The sequence below is a fragment of the Aspergillus brunneoviolaceus genome (assembly GCF_003184695.1).
Source record: "Aspergillus brunneoviolaceus CBS 621.78 unplaced genomic scaffold BO95scaffold_39, whole genome shotgun sequence".
Taxonomy (NCBI): Eukaryota; Fungi; Ascomycota; class Eurotiomycetes; order Eurotiales; family Aspergillaceae; genus Aspergillus; species Aspergillus brunneoviolaceus.
The window spans coordinates 110725-135487 of NW_020290769.1; the positions used below are offsets into that span (position 1 = coordinate 110725).

Here is a 24763-nt window from a genome sequence, read left to right on the forward strand (position 1 = left end):
ATGAGGAAATTTGATACTAAGCTGAGCAAAGAATAAGATACGATTGTGCACGGGCATTAGGTCCGAGGTCGGTAGTCCGAGGTCCCGATTTCAGGGACCTGCCCCTTTGAGAAATACGCGTATGCACAGACCACTTTCTATTATTTCAGACCAGATCGGGTAATATACTCGGTAGTCAACCGTCTCCTCAATGGCCGACGAACCACTCTATCCTCCTTTCTATACGCGTATTCAGCCCTCAGAAATTCCCACTTGCGCCCAAATTAACAGCAATGCTTTTGCGGGGGTCCAGTCCCCTATATATATACCACAATGGCCGGCAAAGGAGACAAGATGCTCCAATTCTATCATCCCAATCACTCGGACCTACCATACCTAGCCGATCGCTATAGTTAGCCGGGTGTGCATCAGGCCCCCCCTCCCTCAAGATGGCACAACTCAAACCCTTAGAAGGAGGCTATTACCTCTGGACATACCTGCCTTCCATTCCCGCGGCCGCGATCTTCGCCGTTCTGTTTGGACTGGTAACCTGTTATCTGTTCTTCAAGCTCTTCCAGACTCGAGCATGGTACAACATCTCCTTCAGCATCGGCGGTATATGTAAGTTCCCCTTCCCCCCCTCATATCCCATACGATCCAACAGCCTCCGATGACAACCGTTGCTTACACGCTTCCCCCACAACAGTCGAGATCGTCGGCTACATCGTGCGGATCCTGAACTACTCCAACACGGCCTCGATCGGCCTCTACGCGATCCAAAGCGTGCTCATCCTGCTGGGCCCCGTCCTGTTCGCCGCAACCGTCTACATGACCCTAGGCCGCATCATCCGCAGTCTGCCCCAGCGACTCACGGCCGCCACCGAGCCCAAGGCCAAAAGTATCTCGCTCATCCCGCCCAAGCACCTCACCAAGCTGTTCGTCGCCAGTGACATCCTCTCGTTCATCGTGCAGGGGAGCGGCGTGGGGCTGATGGTGCGGTCGACGGGCCAGACGACGGCCAAGGCGATCACCGTGGTCGGCTTGCTGATCCAGGTGATCATGTTCTCGTTCTTCGTCGTCGTGGCGCTGGTGTTCCACCGGCGGGTGAAGGCGCAGCAGCAGCACAGCCAGCAACAGATCCGGCTGGGCCAGTACGGCCGCCCGTTGGATCGCTTGATGTATATGCTGTATGCGGTCAGTGCGCTGATCCTGGTCCGGTCGATCTTTCGTGTCATCGAGTACGCCATGGGAATGCATGGGTATATTCTGACGCATGAGTGGACGCTGTATGTCTTTGACAGTGTCTTGATGTGGTCCGTGATGGTCATTTGGGCCGTGGGGTTCCCCGGGAAACTTGTGGAGGAGAAGTTGGGGTATGAAGTGGAGATGGATGAAGAAAGGATAGTATAGGCCTCCTGAGGAGCGGTGGTGCTATTCTTATGGGTAATGATCTGTTTCTTAGTTTCTGTGTTATGAATCTGTTTCTCATTGTTTCTCTCTTAGAATTGTTAGCGAGAACAGAGCTTTACTCACTATAAGAGTCGATTTGCTTCATGAAATTCTCCTGCATTGTTTATCAATAGTCTGGAAAATCAGGTAACAATAATCGCTCGGACCACTGTTGTGGCTGACTGGATGTTGACTGGATGTCAGGATTCAATTCATTTTCTGACGAAGACCTGTCCATCAAATGGTCGACGTGACCCGCGAACCAGAAGCAGAAGAGTAATCTGCCGGCTTGGTCTAGGAACTATCCAGTTCTCGCTGTTGTTCTATATACAGATACCAGAACCCCCGAAACAGAGCAAGGAAAGAAAGAGAAAACGAAGAGAAATAGAAAGAGAACGCAATCTATGATGGTAATCATCCCTGCTAATTTCACCACCCTATCCGACCACGCAGACCAAGGGAGAACTAGCCATTAGCTTCGCAATCAATATCCTGTTTATGCAGTGACACCCAGGCCCTCGCCTCCAGTTGCATGGTAAGGTGGCTTGGCGTCGGTTGCCTTGGCCGAGTCAAACCGCCAAACACCGCCTGTCTTGTCACTCTCCAGGGAGGTAAGGCCGAGCTTGGGGCCAAGCTGCTGGAAAGCTTCATCTTCGCTCTCGTTGACACGCTTGAAGAACCGACGCTCCCACTCACGACCCTCCGACTTCTCAACCTTGCGCAGCTCACGCTGGGCATTCTCAATCTTGGACTTAGACACGGACACAGCGTCCATATCGCCTCGCTCAATGCCCGCCGCCACGTCTCGCCATGCCCGCCGGCTCTCGTAGAGGTCTTGCTGGTCAAGTGGTGCCAAGGTCAAGGGGGTGGTCTGGGTTTCCTTGACTGAGAATCTATCCACCTCGTGCTTTCTGGAATCCTTGATGACGAACGAGTCCGACCACTGACCGTCAATGGTGTACAGGGGCTTCTTCTCACCCTCGCTCTCCTTGTAGAGAATGGCGCTGAAGGTGTTCTTCTTGCCGCTCAACCAACCCTTGCCAGAGTAGTCGATCTTGGCAATGTAACCCGTGCTGCTGGCGATGCGGGTTGTCTTCTCAAGCTCGACGAACGGCGTACCGTAGATCAAGGATTCGATATGCAGGGCGGGAAGAGTGATGAGATATTTCTCCTGCTGGGAGGCATCGTTCTTGTCGGCCCCGGGGGGAGTGAGAGTCAGAAGAGCGTGGCCGATCTGCTTGATCTGGATGGTGCTAGAGAAGGATGCCTTCTGGGCGTTGTATCCTTGGAGCTGGAGGACGCTGATTAGAACTGTGACTAGTGGAATTGATGTGAATGTTTGATAGCTTACTTCGACACCGTGCTTCTCGTTCCGGATGGCGTAGGCAGTGGCAGGGGGGTGATGGCTGTGGATGGTCAACATAGCTTACAAGGGATTTGGGGACATGGCTACATACCTGACCTGCTCACTGATCAGGCTGGTCTCACCAACCTCTGCATCCGAGTCCCACTTGCCCAGGAACAGCTCTCCGAGGAAGGGGTTGAGAGGCTTCTTCTCACTGCCGAGCTTCTCACTGCGGCTGCAGTATTGTTGGTGAAGTGTGCTGAGGAACCACTTGAGGACAGCCAATGCTCTCTTTTCGGGATCAGCTTCTTTGGCAGGAGCCACGAACAGAGCAGGGTGTTCGGCCCAGTAGGCGGAATACTCAGTCAAGGAGGTGGAGGAGAGGATGAAAGGGGGTGCGGTCAGGGAGGAAAGGTCTCCATTGAAGGAAGCGATAGACTACAATCGGAATACAATGGGTTAGAAATGTCACTGGTTTCTGACAACGTGTCTCGATGGCAAGGGCGGAAAAATGAAGCGGCATACGACGGAGATAGCAGATAGCTGCCTAGTGTCTTCTTCATACCTTAAGGAAACTTGTCCACGAGCCTTTGCTCGAGGCGGGAACGCCGCTATGTGGATCCTTGGAGCTCATTTTTTAGACGAAGAAGAGGATGAAATTAGATGCAGATGAAAAGGAAAAAAACCACCAAGGTAAGTAGTGGGGATATAAGTCTTGGGGAAGTAGCCAAGAAAGTAGCAATAGGGTGGGGGATGGAGAAAGTTGAAAAGAAGAGAAGTTAAGATGTCATGGGGAAGTTGAGTGGGTTTGGAAGAGCAGGAGGGGAAGGGGGGAGATTCAAGACTATCCGCTAAACCCGATTCAAGCCAGCCGCGCGCAGGGGTTAAATGCGGTGCGGTGCAGTGGTTGCCTCGACGTCATCTGGGTGGCTTGGGCCTTTTCCAGTTGTCGAGTTCCATCTTCGCCTCCCATCGGATCCATGACCTGCTGAACAGAACCACTCAGACATTCACATCATCTGCCATGCGATCATTTGTGGCTGAACTCTTAAAGATTTTCCCCTCTTCACGAATGGTGGTTCTCCTCCCACTTCTTTCCCGCCTGCACGCTTCTAAGCTTCGTTGCGGAGGAATCTAGTACACCAAGTCCCACCATTCGCTCGTGTCCTCCGACCCCTGCTAGCCACCTACGAAGCCCTCGCAGAAATGAGCGCAGAAGCAAATCGAGGATGGATGAACTCAAGGAAGGAAAGATGTCATACCGCATGGCCATCCGAGTTACCGAAGACGGCTTTATCCGGCCCTCTTCCGCCATATTGTGTAACGCCCCATGAAGAGCATCGGATCTGAGGTGTTTTCCAGATCTCGCTGCATGCTTAGAGTTGACGGGAGACCCGGTAGCATCATGCTTCTCCCAAGGTATTTCTTTCGTAGTGAAGTTCATTGTCACCATCCGGTGTATGGCATCAAACTCGGCTATTTCTACTCAGGAATTATATTGCACGGGATACCGTACCATACATACAGTACATACTAGGTAGTATGTGAGCACAGGCGGGGATGCGGGTTGGAACAAACTGAAAACGGAAGGGGGACAACACGCCCGGCCGCAAAACCTTAAAAAGAGGCCAGTAAAATGCCTGCTGGTGGATCTCCATCCTCCCTTTTTTCAGGAACGCGCTTGGACTACTCCGTACCTTATCGTTTCATGGCGCCGCCATGGGAGACAAAAAAAAAGAGGAAGCTTTGACAGACATGACAAGTCTTAGAAAGCTTGAGAAAAGAACTCTCAGATGATCATGTCTTTTGCCTCTCACATCATCAATGCTATGACCCGTGAAGAGAAGATCGATCCGGGTGTACGGGTAAGATCGACAAGCTGGATTCTTCTGTCCCTATTCTCCGAGGAAATCTACGCTACCTTCACCATCAACTACATCGAGACTAGGTGCTGATGATGTGGATATGATCGTCAGGACCGGAAGTCCTCGTGAGAAAATGCTTCTCCTGAGAATTCTCCTACCCACCACGCGATGGATCACTTCCCCTTCCTGGTGAAATGACTCGCTCGTTACGGGGGTGTTCGCATATTGGCTTACTCAATCAATGCGAAGAAATGTCTTAAAGAGAGCTTCCACGACGAATGGTTGCACTACCTGAGCTATGAGGCATGGCCACTCCGGCATCATATGCTACGTGAGGGATATGTCTAAGATCCTCTCCATTTACAGTCTGTTTGTCGATCATGATCCTCAGTTCCTGCTAATATCAAGCTATAAGGCCCGGCTTCGATCCTGGAATTATGACTGATTCGGTGCTATGAGCGTCCCTGAGGCCGACGATTTTAATGGATCCGCAATTGCCCAACTTTCCATCCGATCCAGAATGAGGTTCTAAATCAAGCAGAGTTTCTCTGACCGTTTCCCAACGGGGAGATATGCGGCCCCGTGCGCTGCCTAGGGCTAGTTCAACTCAATGGTCTGGCCCATTCATCCTGATAACCAGACAAAAAGGCCCCACTGAAGGTTGAAACAATGCTTTTTGCAACGTCCCTTAGCAAGAAAACAAGAATCATCACCTTTAGGTTTACGCTTAGTTTAAAAAGCTCATGGCTCCTTCGTCGCTGCAAGATCCATATTTGATAATTTCAATCTTTGATGAACGGGAGTGTTCTGCAGTCCTGTCCTTTCCTTGACTATGCCTGAGTTGATTTCACGTTATCTATAACTCAGAACCCATTCGCTCCTTAGCATACTGCTGCGTGTTTGCAGATTCCGTTCTTTATTGGCGACTCATGACATGTATTGCTGCACCCACCGCTCCTTTCATTCTCCTTCCACAATAGTAAGATGTTCGACAAAGATTCCTTACAATCATTCTCCTTGGAGGTCGATCCATATGAATGTCAGAGGTCCCGCAGGCCTCGATCAGATCGGGAAATACACCATGGATCATCTCAAGCCCTGGTGCAGGCCTCCAGCCATACTTCAGATCATCCTTTGTCCCGCGTTGAAGATGACAGCGGAGTACCCCAAGTAGTTTATCTTTCACCTGCGCGGCGGGTTTCAATCGTTATCATGCTCTCTTACTGTGCATTTCTTGCCCCGATCTCATCCACCGCCATTTTCACGGCTGTGGCGGACCTCGCCAGGACGTTTGATACCACGCAGGATATCATATACGCCAGCAACTCTCTCTATCTCGGATGTATGGGAGTTTCCGCCCTTATTTGGGGCCCTGCAAGCCAAGTCTGGGGTCGCCGGCCTGTAAGTGCAATTGAGACTATTTTGACTTACGTGCTAACGAGCGCAGCTTCTCATCACAAGCTCAATCCTCTTCTGCGCGTTCACTGTTGCCTCTGCCTTCGCCCCAAACCTAGTATCCTACTTTATCTTCCGAGGATGTGCCGCATTACAAGGCACCTCTTTCCTCGTTATTGGCAACGCCATTGTCGGAGATATATACGAACCAACAGCCCGAGCCTCCGCACTTGGCTGGGTACTCTCTGGAAGCCTCACCGGACCTGCTCTGGGTCCTTTCCTCGGTGTAAGTGACAACCAACTTGCGCCTTTCACAGCGAGAAACAATTCTTTAACACAATCTCTCTCACACACAGGGCATAATCATGACCTTCCGCCCCTGGCGCACAATCTTCTATCTCCTCTCCGCCCTCAGCCTCTGCGCAACCGTCCTAATCATAACTATCCTCCCAGAAACAATCGCCCACAGAACCAGCCTCTCTCTCCGCGGCCAACCGTTCCGCACTCAAGCCCAACAGCTCTGGCATCAAACTTCGCCCTTCCGCATCCTCCACCTAATAATCGCGTACCCAAACATACTCTGCACCGGCCTCGCGGCAGGTGCTCTGGTGTGGAATGAATACGTCCTTCTGACTCCGATCCGCCATACCCTCAACCCACGCTTCCACCTGACCAGCCCCATCGAAGCCGGGCTGTTGTACCTCCCTGCCGGCTTGGGCTATTTGACGGGGACCTTTTTCAGCGGCCACTACACTGACCGCATCGCCCGCTACTATATCCGCCGGAGGCAAGGGCAGCGTATCCCCGAGGACCGGCTCCGCTCCTGCCTGCCCTTCATCTGCATCGCCAGTCCTGCTTGCGTGTTGATCTATGGGTGGACGGTGGACGCCGGCGTCGGCGGCATTCCGCTTCCAGTGGTTCTTATGTTCGTTCAAGGCGTCGCACAGATCTTCTGTTTCCCCAGCTTGAATACGTACTGTTTGGACGTGATGCAGGAGCAAGGGCGGAGTGCGGAGGTGGTTGGGGCGAACTATGCCTTTCGGTATGTGTTTGCGGCGCTGGGGACGGGGGTGGCGATGCCGGCCATCAAGGTGGTTGGGGCCGGCTGGTTCAACACGATCTCCGCTCTGTTCTTGGTTGGTGCGGGTGGTGCGGTGTGGTTGACGGCCGTGTTTGGGGTGAGGTGGAGGGAGGCTGTTGATCGGAGGAAGGGGCAGCAGGCTGGGGAGAAGTCAATGAGACAGGTCCTGGATAATGTGTAACTTGGTAGTTAATAGTCTATGTGACATATATGAATCCTAATCAGGGCCTCCCTCCCTGACCAGCTGAATTACAACTTTCCAAGAGCTTCATTTGGTGATCGAAGGCCAGGAACTACAGCAAATGGCTTGGGTGACTACTTCTACACACATAGAGTATTTCTACAAGCTGCATCTAGCGAACAAGGTTGTTAATCTGACTGACAAAGGTCCTCCTGCTTGGGTCGCCGGTCTTAGCTAGTCCCTCCGATAGCCTCATGTAACCGAATCAATTCCTCATCTACTTCTTTAATCATTGACAAGTATAAATATTTTAATTGATTTTAAGTTCTTCTCATGGATTTCACAGGTCAAGAAGGGTAGACCTAAAAAGGTAAGCAGAGTCACTAGCTGAGCAGAGGAGGAACAGAGTCGTCTTGTGATGTGTGATTGAATCGGCTATGAAAGCTTGCTTGTATAACTAGTAGTTCATACTAACCTCTCGCTTCTCCATTTTGCCTCCAGAAAATAAATATGTTGGGAATAAATCACATATTATTATTTTGTATACAATCAGTTTCAAAGTGGTTTCCAGAAACCAAGATAAGTCAACTGCAGGCGACGAGCTAGGATTGCCCGAGGCGTCTCTGCGGGGTTGAATCACAATCAATCAATACCTGCCGGTCGTGCATCCTTGTTCGGCATTCCTCATCCCTTCCCTCTCCTTATCTCAATACTCCACATCAATTATCAATTGGAGACAGCTTAAGCATACTATTCTATCAGAGCACATGCTCAAGATGACACGCTCGACGCACCGCATAAGTTCACGAGTCTCCTTGACGGACGCCAGAAACGAGAGCAGCGCCGAGCGCGATCCCAGCTCCACCAACAAGCATACTGACCACGAGGCGACTACGCCCTTATCTCCAGAGCACTCATCTCACAGTACAGCCGATATTGAACATGTCTTCGGAGCAGAAGACACGTTCGAACAGCCCACAACGACTCGCAGAGAGCTCTGGTCATACTATCTGTACTACAATGGTAAATCGTCTCCATCGCCATACGCAGCAACCCATCACTAACAGCTCGCATACCAGGCGATAACGGAGTTGGCCCTGGCTCTTACACTCAAACACTGTTTGTTTACCCCATACTGCCAGGCTGATCATGCTTCCAAGATCTTGAGCTAATATTATGTTTCCACCAGCTTTCAATGGGCGCTCAATGGTGCTGGGTGGCAGCCAGACACCAACCCTCGCAAGCCGTGCACAGATAACTCACCATGTGTCGTTCCATGGGCCGGGGGAGTTCGTTCTGTCTCCTCTGTTGTTCTGATTGCCAACGGGCTGAGCTTCACGTTCATGACTGTGACATTTGTCTGGCTCGGCAGCGCAGCGGACTACGGCTCCTTCGGTCGCTGGTTGCTTTTAGTCTTGACCGTGATTTGCTGGGCCATGCAGTACGCTATGATGTCCATTCGGCACTCTGATCAATGGCCTACAGCGATGGGCCTTTACGTGATCTCCTACGTCGCATATGGCGCAACACTAGTCTTCTATGCAGCCGTGTTTCCGAGGCTCGCGCGCCATATGCCGCATGTCCAAAGAGCCCGCCAGGACTTGAAGGAGGAAAAAATCAGCCAAAGGGAATACGACGCAATTGAGTCACTGGAGCGGAATCACATCAGGTATGGACGCTCTTTGTATTACTGAGTTGGCAGCTAACAGATACTAGCAACGTTTCGACTGCACACAGCAACATCGGATACTTGGCAGTATTGGTATTGAATCTGAGCGTACTTTTGCCTCTTCAAAATCATTCTTTCTCGAACAACCTTGCGCTTTGCTTGACAAACTCATGTTGGTCTCCTACCCATCGCGTTTGAAGGCGGATGCTGACCAAGCCAGACTGGGTGATTCTGGGAATTTGGTGGTTTATCTTCCAGCAGAAACGCCCCGGCCCTAGGATCCCTGAAGGATCAAGCTACGCTACTATTGGTTTCAAGCAAATCTGGCTTGCGCTGCGTAAGGTCCGGTCCTTGCCGCAGACCTTTCTCTACTTCGTGGCATACTTTCTCCTCGCAGATGGCCTCAACACCACGGGTTAGTAAGGTCCAATCTGCGTAGTTTCTGCTTGCTGAGTTCTCCGCTATAGGCACCCTAGTCTCGATCATTCAAAATGACTTCGTGGCATTCTCCTTCATCCAAGTTACATACCTGGGCATAGCCCAAGCTGCATGCTCAATAGCCTCCACATTCGGCTTCTGGTACATCCAAAACTACTTCAAGATCCGCACAAAACCCATGTTCCTCATCACAAACTTCTTTACCGTTCTCATTCCCTTCTGGGGAATGCTGGGTCTATGGACCAAGCGCATTGGATATCATCACCGGGTATGTCCCACTTCCAGAAGGTTTCTTTCAAAGCAAAAAAAACACTAACAAGACGCTCCTATACCTTCAGTGGGAGTTCTATCTCTACAATGCCATCTTCGGCCTGTTCCAAGCCCCATACTACGCCGTAAGCTCCCTCTACCCCTGTCCTAGGAGCCCCGAATGTTCCGTCTCTGCGGTATAATCAACGAAGAAGAAGAAGAAGCCCACTTACAGATTCATTCCTTCAGTATGCCCAAACCATGATCAGCGAACTCATGCCGCCCGGCTACGACAACATGTTTTTCGCTCTCTTCGGGATCACCAATCGCGCGGTAAGAACCACCATTCTAGTTCCCCTCCCAAAAGCCACCCACAACATATTACTAATGACTGACTCTTTCATGGCATGGCATCTAGTCCTCTATTATCGGCCCGAATGTCGTCCAGGCCATCATCAATGACACCCAGAACAACTGGATGGGATTCCCGTTTTTGTTTGCGATTTGTGCGGCAGCGATGGTGGCGATCATGTTCGTGGATGTGGAGAAGGGGAGGGAGGATGGGAGGCGATTCGTGGAGGAGCACGCTGCTGTTGCTCCGGGCTCGGACTTGGGAGGGGCAGGGCGGAAGACTGGAAAGACGGTCAAGGGACCTGGCAGTATTAATGCGGAGGTCGTGGAAGGAGCAGAAGGAAGTTCGATAAAAAGGGGAGCTGGTAATGATGGACCGCGTTGAGTAGAGTCTAGAGTATGGTACACACTGCACACTTGGTACAGATACAGACACACTACGCGTAGAGTTCATTGGTATGGAACGAACATTTGTATCCTGGAAGACCTGAGAATGAGGGATAATTTTGATAGTATCACAGGCCACAGCAGAAACCAGTATAGAAAGCTGCTTTGCATGAAGAATAGCACCAAGAAGTCCAATTAACTTGCTTATGTACTGTACAACGCAATCCGGCAGGAACGCAAGTCTAGGCTAGTGATGCATACATACCAGCAGACAAACTAGATTGATTTTACACGTATACCCCTGTTCAACATTACGCATATACGGAAAGAAGGCAAGACACGTAGGGCCACCGCAACGAGAGCTGCCGCCGAATTGCCTTAGCACTTAGATGTATGAGTACACCAACCAACCAACCACTCGACTATCAGTCACGACGTCCTTACTTTAACCCCCAGTAGGTTCTCCGCATTCCGATAGGCAAACAACTCCAGGTTCTCGCCCGCGATGAGACCACTGTCCTCAATCTCCTTAAAAAACGCCAGACCCCTCTCATTCGTCGAGAAGGGATAGTCAACGCTGTACAGCACATGCTCAATCGCGGTCGTCTTCAGGAGACACGCCAACGGCGTCAACGAGAACATGCCACTAGTCGTGACCCAGATGTTGTCCCTCCAGACCTCGCGGAAGCTCCTCTCCCTGCCCCACCTCTCAGCCACCGAAAACACGCGCTCGAGCTGGAAGGGCAGCATCTCGCCCATATGGCCAAGGACGACCTTCAACCGCGGATACCGATCGAAGACCCCACTGGCGTAGAGCCGGAGGACATGCAGGCCCGTCTCCGTGTGCCAGGCCCAGCCGTAGGCACTCAGCGCCAGCGCGACCGACTCGTCATAGTTGCCCCTGTGATACTCCATCATGGAGTCGGCGGCGAAGGTCGGATGGAGGTAGAGCGGCACGTCGAGCGCCTGTGCTTCCGCGAAGACCGGCCAGAAGCGCTCGTCGTCGTAGAATTGTCCGTTGGTGTGGTTCTCGATCAGCGCACCCACGAACCCCAGCTCGTTCACGCATCGCTCCAGCTCCGCCGCGGCGGCGGCGGGCTCGCTCATCGGCAGCATCGCGAACCCGGCGAGTCGGGTCGGGTGGTTCCGGATGGCGGCGGCCAGGTCGTCGTTCACGGCGGTGCAGAGTGCGGCGCTGATGTCGCCCGGCCCGTGCGAGAGCACTTGGAGGGAGACGTTGCCGGCGTCGAGGTCTTGGATGCGCTCGTCGCCCAGCGACTCCAGCTTCCCGCGGATGTGCGGCGGAAACGCGGCGTAGTGGGCTTTGGCTGTGGGGCTGGCTTCGCTCACTTGGCGCGAGATGTAGTGTTCTTCGAGGGTGATTAGTGGGATCATGGTTGCGATATTTGTGTTATGACTTAGTCGTGGATGGGAAAGTTGTGCGTGTAGCAACAAGTTTGGCTTGTTGAAGTGGGTTCTATCGTGGTCAAATACTACATCATGGTGCTAAGTCCGACCCGAGTAAGTCCGGGTGGTGAAGGACGGTCGCTGTGACTGGCAAACATGGGCCAGTACGGGCCAGTCTAGGTATGAAGTTTAGTTCTTAAACCGTGGCTAGTGCCATGTAGGGGGATCCTTCAGGTGAAAAGGTGCTTGGAGGCGGAGTATGAGGATCGGAGAAAGAGGTCTCTTATCGCCGTTTAGCCCCGTTTTAAGTTAACTGTCTAGACATTACCACTCGCTCAACTTGATTCAGAATAGAACAACAAAATTTGTTGAAGAGGATAATTTGACCTCACTGGCATGGATTCAAGGTCTAGTGAAGTTGTCCGGACTCTGTGCCGTCACCGGGCTAGAGTATGCGCCAGTTTGTCCTCAAGTGCTCCGCTCGATATAGTATAGAGCACCGGTCTGGTAGTAAGTTTTTCTGGTAAAGAGGGTAAAATTGCTCGGATGTCAACGATACCACCTTCGATACTGGTTGATGCAATATCTAGAGTTGTCTCGGAGAAGACTTCCAAGAAAGAAAAGACAAAGGGAAGTGTGCTGTCCAGGGCTTGAAAGACTTCAGTCTAGGTGGTGTACTACCACCAATCTTATCTGTATGTTTCAGTTTGACTGTCATCTGCAGCAATGGAACTGCTGATGAAATGATACCATCATCGAAACAACCGGCTCTTTTTGTCAGTTCAAGACAAGGTCAACAAGATAAGATCCAAGCAGTCGAAAGAAACCTCACTGCACGAACATGGTGCGGGATTCTACCGAGCGCCACAAAATGGACAAAACTGTGTGGCTTTTGCGTAAGCCGTCTCCAAAATATACTCGACCAGGCAGTTGTTGCACTTGAGCTTTATCCCTGGTTTCTTGACGTCATCCTGGACCAATACCTGGATAAGATCCGCAGCAAAGCCAGCAGTGCCCCCAAGAACAAGTCGAAAATCCTCGCTAGCTTCCAGGTCCTCGATGTGTTTCTGAGAAGTCCTCACAAGAATGTCCCGGAGACCCCTGTCCTCCTTCGTGGTACGTTTGTATGCCTCTTCGATAGCAACGGGAAAGTCGTCCATCTGCCAGCAAGCCTCCACGATAGACTTGAACTTCTCTCTTGCGCGGTCCTTAAGCTGGCGAACTTGGTATTTCTCCGCGACCTGATAGACCTTGACATTCAACAGCATGGGCGATGTGCGGCCTTGGTCACTGCCGCTGCTGTCGTATTCGAATCCGTACATAAACTGAAACATTGCTTCTATCGCGCGGGGATCGTCTTCCTTGAGGTGAATTTCGCTCTCCTTTGCTTCCTACAAGTAGTTAGAGTGTTGATTTCTGTTGCTCAGGCACATGAGAACCTACCAGCCATGTACCCTGGAAGAGACGGGAGAAATATTCGGACTGCCCACAGACGACTACCCGATGAACCTTGAAATCTTGATCAAGGGTGTGAACGGCCAGATCGGAGAACTCCGATGATGAGTAGTACCTGATTAGATCAGGCTCATCTTCTGAGTCAATTGCTGACGGGGTGACAGAGATACCTACTTCTTGATGCTGGCCAACAGATCTCCTGGCTGCTCCGGCTTAACATCGTCTTTGACATCAGCAGACTTCGGATCCTGATCGGAGGAAGCCATTCTTGTCGGCTGGTTGAAAAATGACAGAGACTCAGGTGTTCGATGACTGGGCTGTCTGCCTTCAGAATTGTTTCTGGAGGGAGATGTAGGGGTGGGTGTCGGGATAAGGACAATTTTCTAGTGCCCTGAAAGTGTTCACTAGGTGAATTATTGACTCGGCCTAACCGGCGTAACTAAATTCCTCTTTGGTAAGCCGCCTCAATAGGGTAAGTGTCGTCTCCTGTGAATATTAGGCTATACAGTTCTTCTGAAGCTATTTCGATCAGAGAAGTAGACCTTGATCTGTTGATATAAGACGTGATACTGATGGAATTACTGGCTCAAAGAGCAAAGCTCGATGCCTTGAGATTCATGGAATTGGCTGGGAATGAAGAAATCTACACGAATTCATGGTGTTTACATACTCGCAGTTCTGTCTGAAATCATGTGACCTTGCTGAACCGAGGCGTTACACGCACAACGCCGACATGATCTATCCTAGCTCTTGACTCGAGAGCTGCCCTCTGATCATGTTTCTATATCCTCGTAGAACTCATGTAACTGGTCTTTGAAACCGATGTATGATTGGATTCTTACCCTAGATAGAAGCTCTGACGGCTTACTAGAGTGACAATTGACGAGAGCTTCATACTGCCGCCTAAGAAAGTGCTTGAGCAAATCCTCAAGTATAGAAGCATGTTTCGCATACTATCAGACGGGTGGGGTTCAGGCTGGAACTGGCTGGCAAATGAGATCGATAAGATAATCGGTTTCTGTAAGGCTGCCGTTCCCCATCGATTCTTCCCCTCATTTCACTGTATTCAACACCTTCAGGTTATCCTTTCGCTCCCCTGTATTGGGAGTGCTATCTGGCTCAGTACTCCACTGGTCCTTCATATTACACTCCACCAATTTATCGCTTAGTGAGATGTCGTCTGCAGATCTGCAGAAGAGAGTCGGCCAGGTAGGCTGTCCTCCAAGCCAGCCGGAAAACAACTAACCAAGCTCCAGCTATTTGTGGTCGGCTTCCATGGCCTGGAACCTAGTGCCGAGATCAAGACCCTGATCCACGAATACGGAGTTGGAGGCATCGTCCTGTTCAAAAGAAACATCACCGACGTTGCTCAACTACGGGTACGCCTGAAATCTTGAATCATTAGTCGCAACCTGCTGGCTGATCCACAGCTCCCGCTACAAGGCTCTGACGGATGCTCTACAACGAGAAGCACAACTAGCTGGTCACACTCATCCCCTCTTCATCGGTATCGATCAAGAGAATGGATGGGTCACCAGAATCTCACCCCCAATGGCCTCTCAGCTCCCGGGGCCCATGGCTCTGGGTGCTACTAACTCAACCGATCTTGCATACAAAGTTGGAATGGCAACAGGACAGTTGCTGAAACATGTCGGCATTAATATGAACTATGGTCCTGTCTGTGACATCAACTCCGAGCCATTGAACCCCGTCATCGGCGTGCGTAGTCCCGGCGACGACCCAGAATTCGTTGGCCGTTTCGCAAGCGCTATCGCCCGGGGTCAACGCCAGCACAGTGTCATCTCTTGCGTTAAGCACTTTCCCGGGCATGGAGATACTGCCACCGACTCCCACTACGGGCTGCCTGTGATTTCCAAGACACGAAAGCAACTGGAGCAATGTGAGCTCGTGCCATTTCGACGCGCGACAGCCGAGGGGATCGAGGCTGTCATGACCGCACATATCTCGCTACCCGGCCTGGGAGATGGCAAGCTGCCGGCCACCCTCTCGCCAGATGTGCTCAGTATCCTTCGGGAAGACATGAAGTATGATGGTATGATAATTACGGATTGTCTGGAGATGGACGGAATCCGTGCGACTTATGGCACTGAAGAAGGCTCCGTCCTTGCCCTTGCGGCTGGTAGCGATAGCATCATGATCTGCCATACTTACGATGTCCAAGTTGCGTCGATTCGCCGTGTCTGCGAGGCTGTCGAAGCTGGTCGAGTCTCCATGACCAGGGTAGAAGAAGCGTACCGACGTGTAACCCAGCTGAAACAGAAATCTCTAAGATGGGAGGAAGCGCTGCACACCGATGACTCCTTTGAATCGAGGTTCCGTGAGATCGACTTGCAAAATCGCGAGCTGGCCGACGCTGCCTATGCAAAGTCAGTGACCGTCGTTCGAGATACGTCAAAGACTCTACCAGTCTCAAGGTCATGCAAGGTCGTTTTACTCTTCCCTGGCGACGAAACTCCGGCTGGCGGTGCAGTAGATGGAGAAGGGCTTGGTCGAAAGGGATCGTACAACGGATCCGTATATCTTGATGCGTTGAGAAATCACAACCCAACTGTCACCGAGATCCGCTACGGAGCAGCAGGCTTGTCCCCAGAGGAATGGCGCAAAGTCGAGACTGCTGATGCTGTGATCCTCACCACAATCAACGCGCGTGAATCGCCATTCCAGAGAAAGATGGGACAAGAGCTGCCAAATCGTGCTCGAGCCCTAGTAAGCATAGCGGCCTGCAACCCCTACGACTTCCTCGATGATCCTACCATTGGCACCTACATCACCACATACGAGCCCACCTTTGAGGCTTTCTCCGCCGCCGCAGCGACGATATTCGGCGCCGCGACGGCAACCGGCAAACTCCCAGTGGGCACCCAGGAGCCGCGATTATCCATCGAACTCTCTCCCCTCGACAAACCCGAAGATCTCAAACAAGTGCACACCGTCTGGAATACCTCCCTACCCACCTACCCTCTGCCCCTCGAAAATCTCCAGGAACTCCTCCCCCAACCCCACGGCCACCACTTCCTGGCCCGCACCGGCAACACGATAGTCGGCTTCTGCCTAACCTACTCCCGCACGACCACCGACGACGAGGAGAAATCCGCCTACCTGTCCGCGATCGCCGTCCTCCCGGCCGCCCAGTCCCACGGCATCGCGAGCACGCTCATCCAAGAAGCCATCGCCTGGTACACGACGACCCAGCAGATCACGCGCCTCGACCTCAGCAGCTCATTCCCGCGCTTCTGGCCGGGCCTCCCCGACGACCTTACACCGTCAGCCACGAAATTCTTCGAGAACCGGGGCTTCATCTTCACGACCCCGCCCCCGCGCCACGTCGACCTCTACCGAAGCATAACCGACTTCCAACTCGAGGAGAGACACACCCGCAAAGCCACAAGCCAGGGCTACACCTTCGCCGCGCTCCAACCCGCTCAATATGAGGAATGCATCGCCGGACAGCAGAAGAACTTCTCCCACAACCAGGTTCAAGAACCCCCTTTCATTTGAATCCCCTCTCCAAGTCAAAACCAACACAACCGTGACTAACCCGTACCGTATTAAATTATACACAGGCCTGGGTCCAAACCTACATCACGCTCCACCCGCAAACCCACCCGGACAGCATCATGACCGTATTCAGCCCGCAGGGCCACCAGATCGGCTGGACGCTGATGCTCGACCCGTCCTCACCTTTTCTGCAGACACAATGGGCAATGCCGCCCGTCTGCGGGGGCGCAGACTCCCGCACCGGGCTGATCGGGTGTGTGGGCGTGGACCGGGATCATCGGGGTAAGGGCGTCGGGGTGGCGATGCTGGCCCATGCGCTGGCGCACCTTCGGAGCCGCGGGGTGCAGGGGGTGATGGTCGACTGGGTGGTGCTGGAGGGGTTCTATGAGTCGGTGGGGTTCGACGTGTGGAGGGGGTATCGGCTTGGGTCGGTCCGCATATAGGATGTTGTGATTTTGGTATTGAATTCGACCTAGATAATGTCGTTGGTCATTTACTGAGCATCTGGATTGAGTGGCTCATTGGATCACAAAATGATAGAGCTCATATAGTCGGCACTTTTCCCGATGTTCCTCTTGTGGTGCGCCGAGAGGGTCAACAAGTAAGGGGTGTTTTCCGAGAGGGAGGGGGATCCGCTCCCCGCCGGAATTCTCTTCCGAGGATTTTGACTCCCTGCATCTGCCTCGTAAAAATCCGCCTTCTCTCATACAGAGCCGTACGTTATTCATGATCCATTCTCGAGAGAAAAGTGTGAATATAAAGCAAAGAAAAGATCCCATCTTGATGTTACAGTAGAAGACCCGAACAACTTCTCGAACTCACGTGAACCACCGCATACTCGGAAGTCTATAATGATATCTCGAGCATGCGGTTATGATCATAATTACCTATAAAATGCACGGATGGCTCTGGATTTTCTCTTTTACGAAGTCAGATTGACTAATCATAGATAGTCATTCATTTTTAACTAACGTATTACATGACCTCTCATAATGGTAAAAGTGATATTTCCCTCCAGATTCAGTCTGACACATTTATGCCACGTAGACTCCTGAAGTAAATATTACAACCATTGAGAGTTTCCATCTTAACAAAGGAAATGCGCTGCAGGGGATTCGATCGAGCAGGATGAATGCGAGAAGCGTCGACAGGTCTGCTGTAAATCGTTCTTTGGCAACCTAGCTGCTGGTCGCGAGGTGGTCGAGCTTGTACAAAGGCTCAAGGTGAGCACCGCGACGGCGGAAGATGTAGCGATTGATCCACCATGGGAGCACCTGGAACAATTGATAGCGCATGTGCATGGCTGTGGGCACTCCGAAGATGTAGTCGAGCTCTTCGAGAGTCCGCTGCTTGGTCTCGGGGACCCAGAAGAAGATCATAACAAACGCAGTGATATTGAGGGCTCTGAAATGTAATGAGTTAAGGGCTAGGTCCTTGAACCATGCACGGAGCGACTTACGCGTAGAATCCGAAGGCACCAGTTGGGGTCATCACTGCAAGCATGCGCGGGAAGGTGATGGAGAGGACCGAAGCCCAGCCCATATTGATTGCCACACCCCAGGACATTCCAATTTCTGAGAAGGGGTAAGCATATAATGATATGTATATATTGTTGAAGACTTACCTCTATGGGACAGTGGAAAAACTTCGGCGGAGTAGGTGAACGGAACAGGACCCTCCCCTGGAGAATAGAATGCAGCGAAGATGAAGACAAAAAGCGCAATACATGCCAGGTGAGCAGTGGACTCTTCCGGGATGTAGAAGCAGAAGCCGGCAGCCAGCAAGGTCCAGGCCATGTTTGGGAAGGTGAAGAGCAACAAAGTTCTACGACCGAAAGTGTCGATAGTGGACACAGCGGGAAAGGCGAAAAGGAAGTTCACAAGACCAAATCCCCAGGAGGCAAAAAGAGCCCCGGTAACACTGGCCCCTGCCTGTTGGAAGACAGTAGACGAATAGAAGGCGACAATGTTGATACCACACATCTGCTGTGCGATCATTACTGTGAAACAAGCGAGGGTGGCACGCCGAATCCGGGGAATAGTGAACAGTTCTCCGAAACGATTGATGTAATTACCCGTACCAGAAATGTCCTGCTCGATCTTGATCTGAGCATAAATGTAATACAAATCGCGTGCAGCCTGCAATTCGGTATTGCGCAAACGACGCAGAGACTGATATGCGTTGCGAAGCTTGCCCTTCTTGATGTACCAACGAGGGGATTCTGGACAGAAATAAACCCCGAGAAGCAAAGGTACGGCTGGGATAAAAGCAGATCCCAGCTGAAGTCTCCACGAGATATCGCCTGTGTTCTTGACAGCAAGGTTTGCCGAGCAACCAAGGAGAATACCGAAAGCTGTCCATAGCTGCCAGCACATCACAAGACCGCCACGGATAGTAGCCGGGGTGTTTTCAGCACAGAACACGGGAATAGTGGCCGCTTTGAGTCCCATACCCAGCCCCAGCAAGAGACGGGTAACGAAAAGCTGGGGCCAGGTCTGAGCACAGGCTGAACCGATCGGGGAAAGAAGACAGAAAATAGCAGAAATGAAGATGGCGCCACGGCGACCGAGATACTTGTTGGCAGGGTCAGACAGCCAGCAACCGAGAAAGGCACTGGAAATGAACGGAGCTCTATTTGAGACGTAGGTAAGCTTCTTGGCTTTTGTTTATAGTAGCAAGCGCAGAAGGGCCAAGGGCGACATACGCATTGATGAGACCAACAAGCCACTGGTTTCTAGCGGCATCGGGACCCTTCTCCGGAATCCCCAAAGCAACGGGGAAGGAGAGATTGGCACCTTGGAAGAGCCGACCAGTCAGTCATAGGCTGATAGAGAATATGTGATTTATAGCCGTTACTTACCATTACTTCCAGTTTGGTCCCACCCCCTGAATTCGTGTGTTAGTCATTTGAACTTCAATGCTGGGTGGGAAATATTTCTGTGGGATGCAATTGCTTACTGAACAGCAGCTCCAATGGAGCAGAGAACGATGCTGAAGTACAAAGCACGAGGCTGTCTCCACTTGTGTGCTGTCTCGTTGCGAACGGCAGTAATCTCCTCATCGGTCATATCAGGCACAGAAGCATACATCTGAGGGTCGCGTGCCACGAGAGCACCCTTTCTCAGATCAGGAAGAATCTCAGTCAACTGAAACTCTTCAGCAAACTGTTCAACATCACGAACCACTTGAGCGGGAGTCAAGTCGGCAAGGGGATTCTTGATCCTAGTTTCAAGTTAGCAGCTGCAGTGTGGATCGTAGTACCACAAAATATCAGGACAACTTACTTGGCAGTGACATTGTTGTTCAGATTGATGTGCTCAGCAGTGCCCTTCTCCATTGCTTCAGGCTCAGTACCAAGGCTGTACATCTCAGTCAACATGGGAATGATACAAGAAGTCAGCCGGGATACAGGAACACCTACCTCTGGTCAACCTCCGCGTCGACCGACTGAATCTGAGACCCTTCCTCCTTTGCCATAGTGTTGGTCAGGACTAACACAGATGTGCGAGTGTCTTGAGCTACAGGGCTAAGGTAGGATGAAGACAGCTGATATGTAGAATGTGGACAGATAGAAAGGAGAGACCTACTTAAGAGAGAAGAGAAGAGAAGAAGAAGAAGAAGAAGAAGAGGAAAGGAAGGAAGGTAGACAGAGGAAGGAATGGTTGGGGGGGAGGGGTGGGGGGGAATGGGAGAGATGATGAGAAGAGGAAGAAGAAAAGAAAGAAGAGGAAGAGAGGAAGAAGTAAGGAAAGGAAAGAAATGGGAAGGCGAGACAAGAAGATGGTAGAGGGACGGACAAAGAGTGCAAATGGTGAGAGGGCGGATCCGACCCCGGCGGGTTGGTTACATTCACTGCAGCTGCTAAACACCCCCTCCCCTCGCGGGGAAGAAACCACGGGGCTAACAACTTTACCACTCAGTCTAGAATTCCTGATAGTGATGCAGTGGTATGATTTACTTCCAGTGACCCTGCTAAGGGTTCTGTGTCTGATAGTGCACCTATAGAAGAAAGAGACACTGTCTTCATCTCCAATGAACCGGATATGTTGGGCAGATACAAGACTTCTCAAAGGCAAAACAAAGTATAGACAGATTCTCAGAACATTCAAGTCAAGTGATGTCGATCTGACATGAAAGATAAACCCACCCCGGCTTCCCCAGGTCTCTCGGACAATGGTTCCAGATCACGGTTACCAGTCGGAAGATACCTAGTAAGATACTTGGCAGTGTCAGCCGGGTGTCTGTGAGGGGTGACATGCTTTATCTGGCGGAGAAAGTACTGTACCAAGACTATGCTGTAGACACTCACCACAAGAAACACAAGAAACACAAAGTCCGACCCAATGACTCTGCTTTGAAACTACGTCAACGTACGGCTTGCCACCATGAGCCCTCCTCTTTGCTAAGAACTGTCGCTTTGAGAACGTACCAAAACATAGCATTCGTCTCTCCTTTTTTCTTTCTTTATGGATCAATGGTCTCGAATTCTCACTACAGTATTCTTTGCGCAAATCCTCAATCTCTATTCGCCATGCGAGGACGATGGCCGCCTCCCGTTGTGACACGAAAGACGACACTCGAGTCTTGCATACCAGAGACTGGCGGTGGACCAGATTTCTAACAAACCACACAATCGGAATCTTACCAGCAAGGTCTCTATCTTTTACTTCCAACAATCCTGATGCGAGCCTTGCACAGGAACTGGTGTGACCCCGAAAGACTAGACCACTGATTCGGTGGCTCCCCCCGCCTGAACGATTGACCCCACGGGGATACACAACTGCTTCAACACGACACGGTTACGATCAGCTAATTTTCGAGCTCAAGTCTTCCTAAGTTTATGCTCTTCCGTCGCTTCCATGACTGGCTAACCATTTGATCTACTATCAGGATTGCCGTATGCTTCGGATTTCCAGTCTCTAGATCTACCTCTTTTGACGTTCCTCGTTCGGACAACCCTCTCGTCTCTGGTTCATTGATCCAGACTCACGTGCAAACCCAAATCCGGGGCCCCATCAAAGAATCCACAATGACAGGCCACAGACTCATCGAGGCCGATCCAAGGTTATGGAAGCGAGTCTCAGAACGGTTCTTTATCCAACGAAGGCTCCGCTGGAGGCCTGCAGGGGTGCAGTACAGTGCAGGCCACGCACCTAGCCGTTTCGAAACACGAAGTGTCACTGGATCGAATAACTCTGGATCAGGACAGGGCCAGGGTCGTCTTTGAAGGCATCAAAGCCTGACCGCTGGTTGATGGCAAAGTGCTTGGGTTTTTGGCTGAGCGCGCCCCGCGTGCCTTTGATCAGGTGTGTCAGCACTGGTCGCTGTCCCGAGTGAATGCTTCAGGAAAGGTGCATTATTGTCTAGGTGGGCAAGTATGGTGGGCCAAATACCTTTCAATGTCTCAATCCAGAGATAATGACTAAGCCTGCGATGATTAACAAACAGCGAATTAAGCTTCCTCCAATGCTCCCGCCCAGGGTTATGGCGCCATGTAAGTGAAGCTTGGTTAGGCTTAGACAGGTCTTATTGGTGACATCCTCCGCATGTCTCGAAGCCACGCTGAATATATCGATCTTATGGTATTGATAGCTAGAACTAGATGACTTCAGCCTATCGATCCTACATCACGAAGGCCAGATTATTTGAAAAGATCAGGGAAGCTAGACTCTAAGAATCTTCTTGCGCGAAAAGCTGCTCAGATGCTAAATTCAGTGGCTATTGGCAGTGATCTATCTAATGGTAAATAAATATCTACAATGGTCTATCGCATCTCTTTCGACAGAGAGCAGCATAAGCAGAGTTATACTTGAGGCCGTAAGATGCTGAGAGCACCTCCAGCCAGATGAAGACTGCCAGTCACGAGGATCTGAGCACCGCCTTGTGCAGCGCCGATTCTGTTGGCCAGTTTGATCGCGCCCTCGATAGTTGCTTCACTCAAGACTGAGGCCTTGGCATCGCGTTGTCTCCACAACGAAGTATATATGGAGCACATATCTGGGGATGGGGTCTCCGGGATTTTGAGAGTTTTATCTATCATGGATGTCAGCTCTGGATCAGCCAGCGAAGTTGTTGCGGTACTCGCCTATTCTGGTGGATCCATCTTCCCTCTCTTCGTACGTGGTAAATATGACATATTCCGGCATAGCCCGCAATTCCGCAAGCGCCTTCGCCAGACACTCGACAAGGTCAACCCCGTCACGCTCCTCCGAGAAGTGACTGAAAATCAGAATGCGGCATCTGGTTCTGGAGTCAGCTTACTTTGTCTGACTACGAGAAGTGGTCCGACTTGCAGATTTCTTGCAGGCGTGTTGGTGTTTGAGACAAACCATGCAGCCGCTTGTCCGAGACTCAACGTGTTATGGGCCCCATCTATGAACCACCGAGATTCTCCATCCTCGATGATCTCAAACCTACCAGCCCACTTAAAATTTTCCACAGCACCGGCAATGTCTGACTCGTCCAATGTATGCTCTGGCGTTTTGATTTTTAGCCAGGCTCTAGTTAGCTCAAGAGCCAGAGAACAGTTCAGGCGCTGCACAGGGATACTAAGAGTCTTGTTATTGACCGGAAGCGAGTCATTCGTCGAGACAAATGTCAAAGTGGTCTGCCTTTCAGCAGCTCGAAGGCGCAGCACTTCGGCGGGATCTTCCCCCTGCGAGACTGAGAACGCAGGTGCGCCGGGCTTGAAAATCCCGGATTTATGCCAAGCAACGTTCTCAATCGTGGGGCCAAGCTGCGCAACATGATCCATACCGAGAGCGGTGATAGCTGTCACCGCCGGCTTCTGAATGACATTTGTGGCGTCATATTCTCCGCCGTGGTGCGTTTCGAATATAGCCGCATCAACATTCTCTCTGATGAATGTGTGAAACGCAAGAAGGGCGAGAAGCTGAAGATAGCGCGGCTGTCTGGCAGGAAGGACACTAGGTTCTGGACTAGGAGTCTCCAGCTTTTCCCATACTTCGAAGAAGTAACGAGTGAATAGCTCCTCCGGTATCGGCTGCTCGTTGATCTGGATCCTCTCGCGGATGCACTGCAAATCAGGCGAAGTATAAAGCCCGACCTTCTGAGGGAATCCGGTGCGCAACCCATGGGTGCGAAGGAAGGAGCGGGTGAATGCACAGGTGCTGCCTTTCCCTTTGGTACCGGCGACATGAACGATGTTGAGGCCGTTCACATCATTGTCCTAACAGCATTCATGTAAGAAGAAACCATTGTGGCGTGATGCGATGCTAGCTTTGAACAGTCCTTACCGAGTGCCCTAATTTTCGCAACCAGTCTTCCATTCCAACCAAGCTAGGCACGCCCCGCAATGCTTGGTTGTCAGTCGGGGTCGCTGCATCTTGGTTTGTTGGGACCAGCGCGGGCGCTCTTGGCCGAGCTTTTCGTCGGCGGCTCTCCAGGAGTTTCAGAGCGTTCTAGCATTGCTTAAGAAAATTTGAATCGAGAAGAGGAGTTGACTGGCCATACCTCGTAGCTGCGCTTCATATCGGCAGGGCCCCTGGAATATGACGGCTCTGGGGAGGTTAACACAAAATCAGGCTCATTTGCCCCACGCATCTTATCTCGCAGCCCATGTCGCCGACGCCGGTCTCTCGGCATCGGCATCGGCATCTCATTCCTGAGGCGTCATGACACGTGACCGGGGAGGCAATGCCATCGAAAATCGATTCTAGCTACCTTATTGCTCTCGTATCCTGCTAATCCAGATGATCAAATGATGAGCTCAAAGAGAGTGACCGTCAGGCCGACAGGTGAGGTTGAGAGATAGCCCAAGTTCCGTGCTATGTACACCTTGGAAACAAGACAACGCATGCGCCAAGTCTGTACTTGTTTGACCCATGACCATATATCTGTATTGACTCTCATCGAACGATCAACCTCTCTTCATAAAGAACTAAAGTCACTCGGGCAGCCCGGTCTCGATCTAAGCTGAAACTATGGGGGTTTTATACATCGAGACGCACTGCCAGGATCGCGGGCTTGAATG

General features: G+C 51.5%; 9 protein-coding genes across 9 annotated transcripts; 4 read left to right on the forward strand and 5 right to left on the reverse strand.

The window, feature by feature from the left end:
- Positions 1 to 267: 267 nt before the first annotated feature.
- BO95DRAFT_390646 (RTA1 domain-containing protein) lies at positions 268 to 1390 on the forward strand (the record flags this gene model as incomplete). Its single annotated transcript, XM_025583611.1, has 2 exons — positions 268 to 600; positions 686 to 1390. The coding sequence occupies exons 1-2, from the start codon at positions 429 to 431 to the stop codon at positions 1387 to 1389; spliced, it is 876 nt and encodes a 291-aa protein (XP_025441554.1). The 5' UTR covers positions 268 to 428.
- Positions 1391 to 1527: 137 nt separating this feature from the next.
- On the reverse strand, positions 1528 to 3597 carry BO95DRAFT_474006 (OSBP family protein). Its single transcript, XM_025589767.1, has 4 exons — positions 3339 to 3597; positions 2886 to 3211; positions 2780 to 2834; positions 1528 to 2719 (listed from the first exon to the last, which is right to left on the reverse strand). The coding sequence occupies exons 1-4, from the start codon at positions 3405 to 3407 to the stop codon at positions 1925 to 1927; spliced, it is 1245 nt and encodes a 414-aa protein (XP_025441555.1). The 5' UTR covers positions 3408 to 3597; the 3' UTR covers positions 1528 to 1924.
- A 2253-nt stretch (positions 3598 to 5850) lies between these two features.
- Positions 5851 to 7295, forward strand: BO95DRAFT_514993 (putative MFS transporter; the record flags this gene model as incomplete). The annotated part of the gene is made up of 3 exons (XM_025591716.1): positions 5851 to 6039; positions 6086 to 6319; positions 6390 to 7295. The coding sequence occupies 3 exons, from the start codon at positions 5851 to 5853 to the stop codon at positions 7293 to 7295; spliced, it is 1329 nt and encodes a 442-aa protein (XP_025441556.1).
- A 686-nt stretch (positions 7296 to 7981) lies between these two features.
- On the forward strand, positions 7982 to 10467 carry BO95DRAFT_443491 (uncharacterized protein). The gene is made up of 9 exons (XM_025586672.1): positions 7982 to 8318; positions 8375 to 8414; positions 8485 to 8964; positions 9012 to 9136; positions 9185 to 9379; positions 9432 to 9670; positions 9741 to 9797; positions 9901 to 9984; positions 10070 to 10467. The coding sequence occupies exons 1-9, from the start codon at positions 8072 to 8074 to the stop codon at positions 10385 to 10387; spliced, it is 1785 nt and encodes a 594-aa protein (XP_025441557.1). The 5' UTR covers positions 7982 to 8071; the 3' UTR covers positions 10388 to 10467.
- Positions 10468 to 10616: 149 nt separating this feature from the next.
- On the reverse strand, positions 10617 to 11940 carry BO95DRAFT_443492 (amidohydrolase family protein). Its single transcript, XM_025586673.1, has one exon. The coding sequence runs from the start codon at positions 11782 to 11784 to the stop codon at positions 10819 to 10821; it is 966 nt and encodes a 321-aa protein (XP_025441558.1). The 5' UTR covers positions 11785 to 11940; the 3' UTR covers positions 10617 to 10818.
- Positions 11941 to 12425: 485 nt separating this feature from the next.
- Positions 12426 to 13517, reverse strand: BO95DRAFT_415057 (BTB/POZ domain-containing protein; the record flags this gene model as incomplete). Its single annotated transcript, XM_025584335.1, has 3 exons — positions 12426 to 13187; positions 13240 to 13366; positions 13426 to 13517. 3 exons carry the CDS (start codon positions 13515 to 13517, stop codon positions 12651 to 12653), a joined length of 756 nt encoding a protein of 251 aa, XP_025441559.1. The 3' UTR covers positions 12426 to 12650.
- An 813-nt stretch (positions 13518 to 14330) lies between these two features.
- On the forward strand, positions 14331 to 17213 carry BO95DRAFT_474012 (putative beta-N-acetylglucosaminidase; the record flags this gene model as incomplete). Its single annotated transcript, XM_025589768.1, has 4 exons — positions 14331 to 14460; positions 14508 to 14630; positions 14695 to 16746; positions 16836 to 17213. The coding sequence occupies exons 1-4, from the start codon at positions 14425 to 14427 to the stop codon at positions 17211 to 17213; spliced, it is 2589 nt and encodes an 862-aa protein (XP_025441560.1). The 5' UTR covers positions 14331 to 14424.
- Positions 17214 to 17793: 580 nt separating this feature from the next.
- Positions 17794 to 20527, reverse strand: BO95DRAFT_514998 (galactose-proton symport). Its single transcript, XM_025591717.1, has 8 exons — positions 20192 to 20527; positions 20055 to 20129; positions 19729 to 19992; positions 19631 to 19656; positions 19475 to 19565; positions 18395 to 19401; positions 18230 to 18344; positions 17794 to 18174 (listed from the first exon to the last, which is right to left on the reverse strand). Exons 1-8 carry the CDS (start codon positions 20245 to 20247, stop codon positions 17949 to 17951), a joined length of 1860 nt encoding a protein of 619 aa, XP_025441561.1. The 5' UTR covers positions 20248 to 20527; the 3' UTR covers positions 17794 to 17948.
- A 1945-nt stretch (positions 20528 to 22472) lies between these two features.
- On the reverse strand, positions 22473 to 24654 carry BO95DRAFT_474014 (folylpolyglutamate synthase). Its single transcript, XM_025589769.1, has 5 exons — positions 24244 to 24654; positions 24027 to 24191; positions 23064 to 23959; positions 22856 to 23010; positions 22473 to 22803 (listed from the first exon to the last, which is right to left on the reverse strand). Exons 1-5 carry the CDS (start codon positions 24385 to 24387, stop codon positions 22574 to 22576), a joined length of 1590 nt encoding a protein of 529 aa, XP_025441562.1. The 5' UTR covers positions 24388 to 24654; the 3' UTR covers positions 22473 to 22573.
- Between the last annotated feature and the right edge of the window lie 109 nt (positions 24655 to 24763).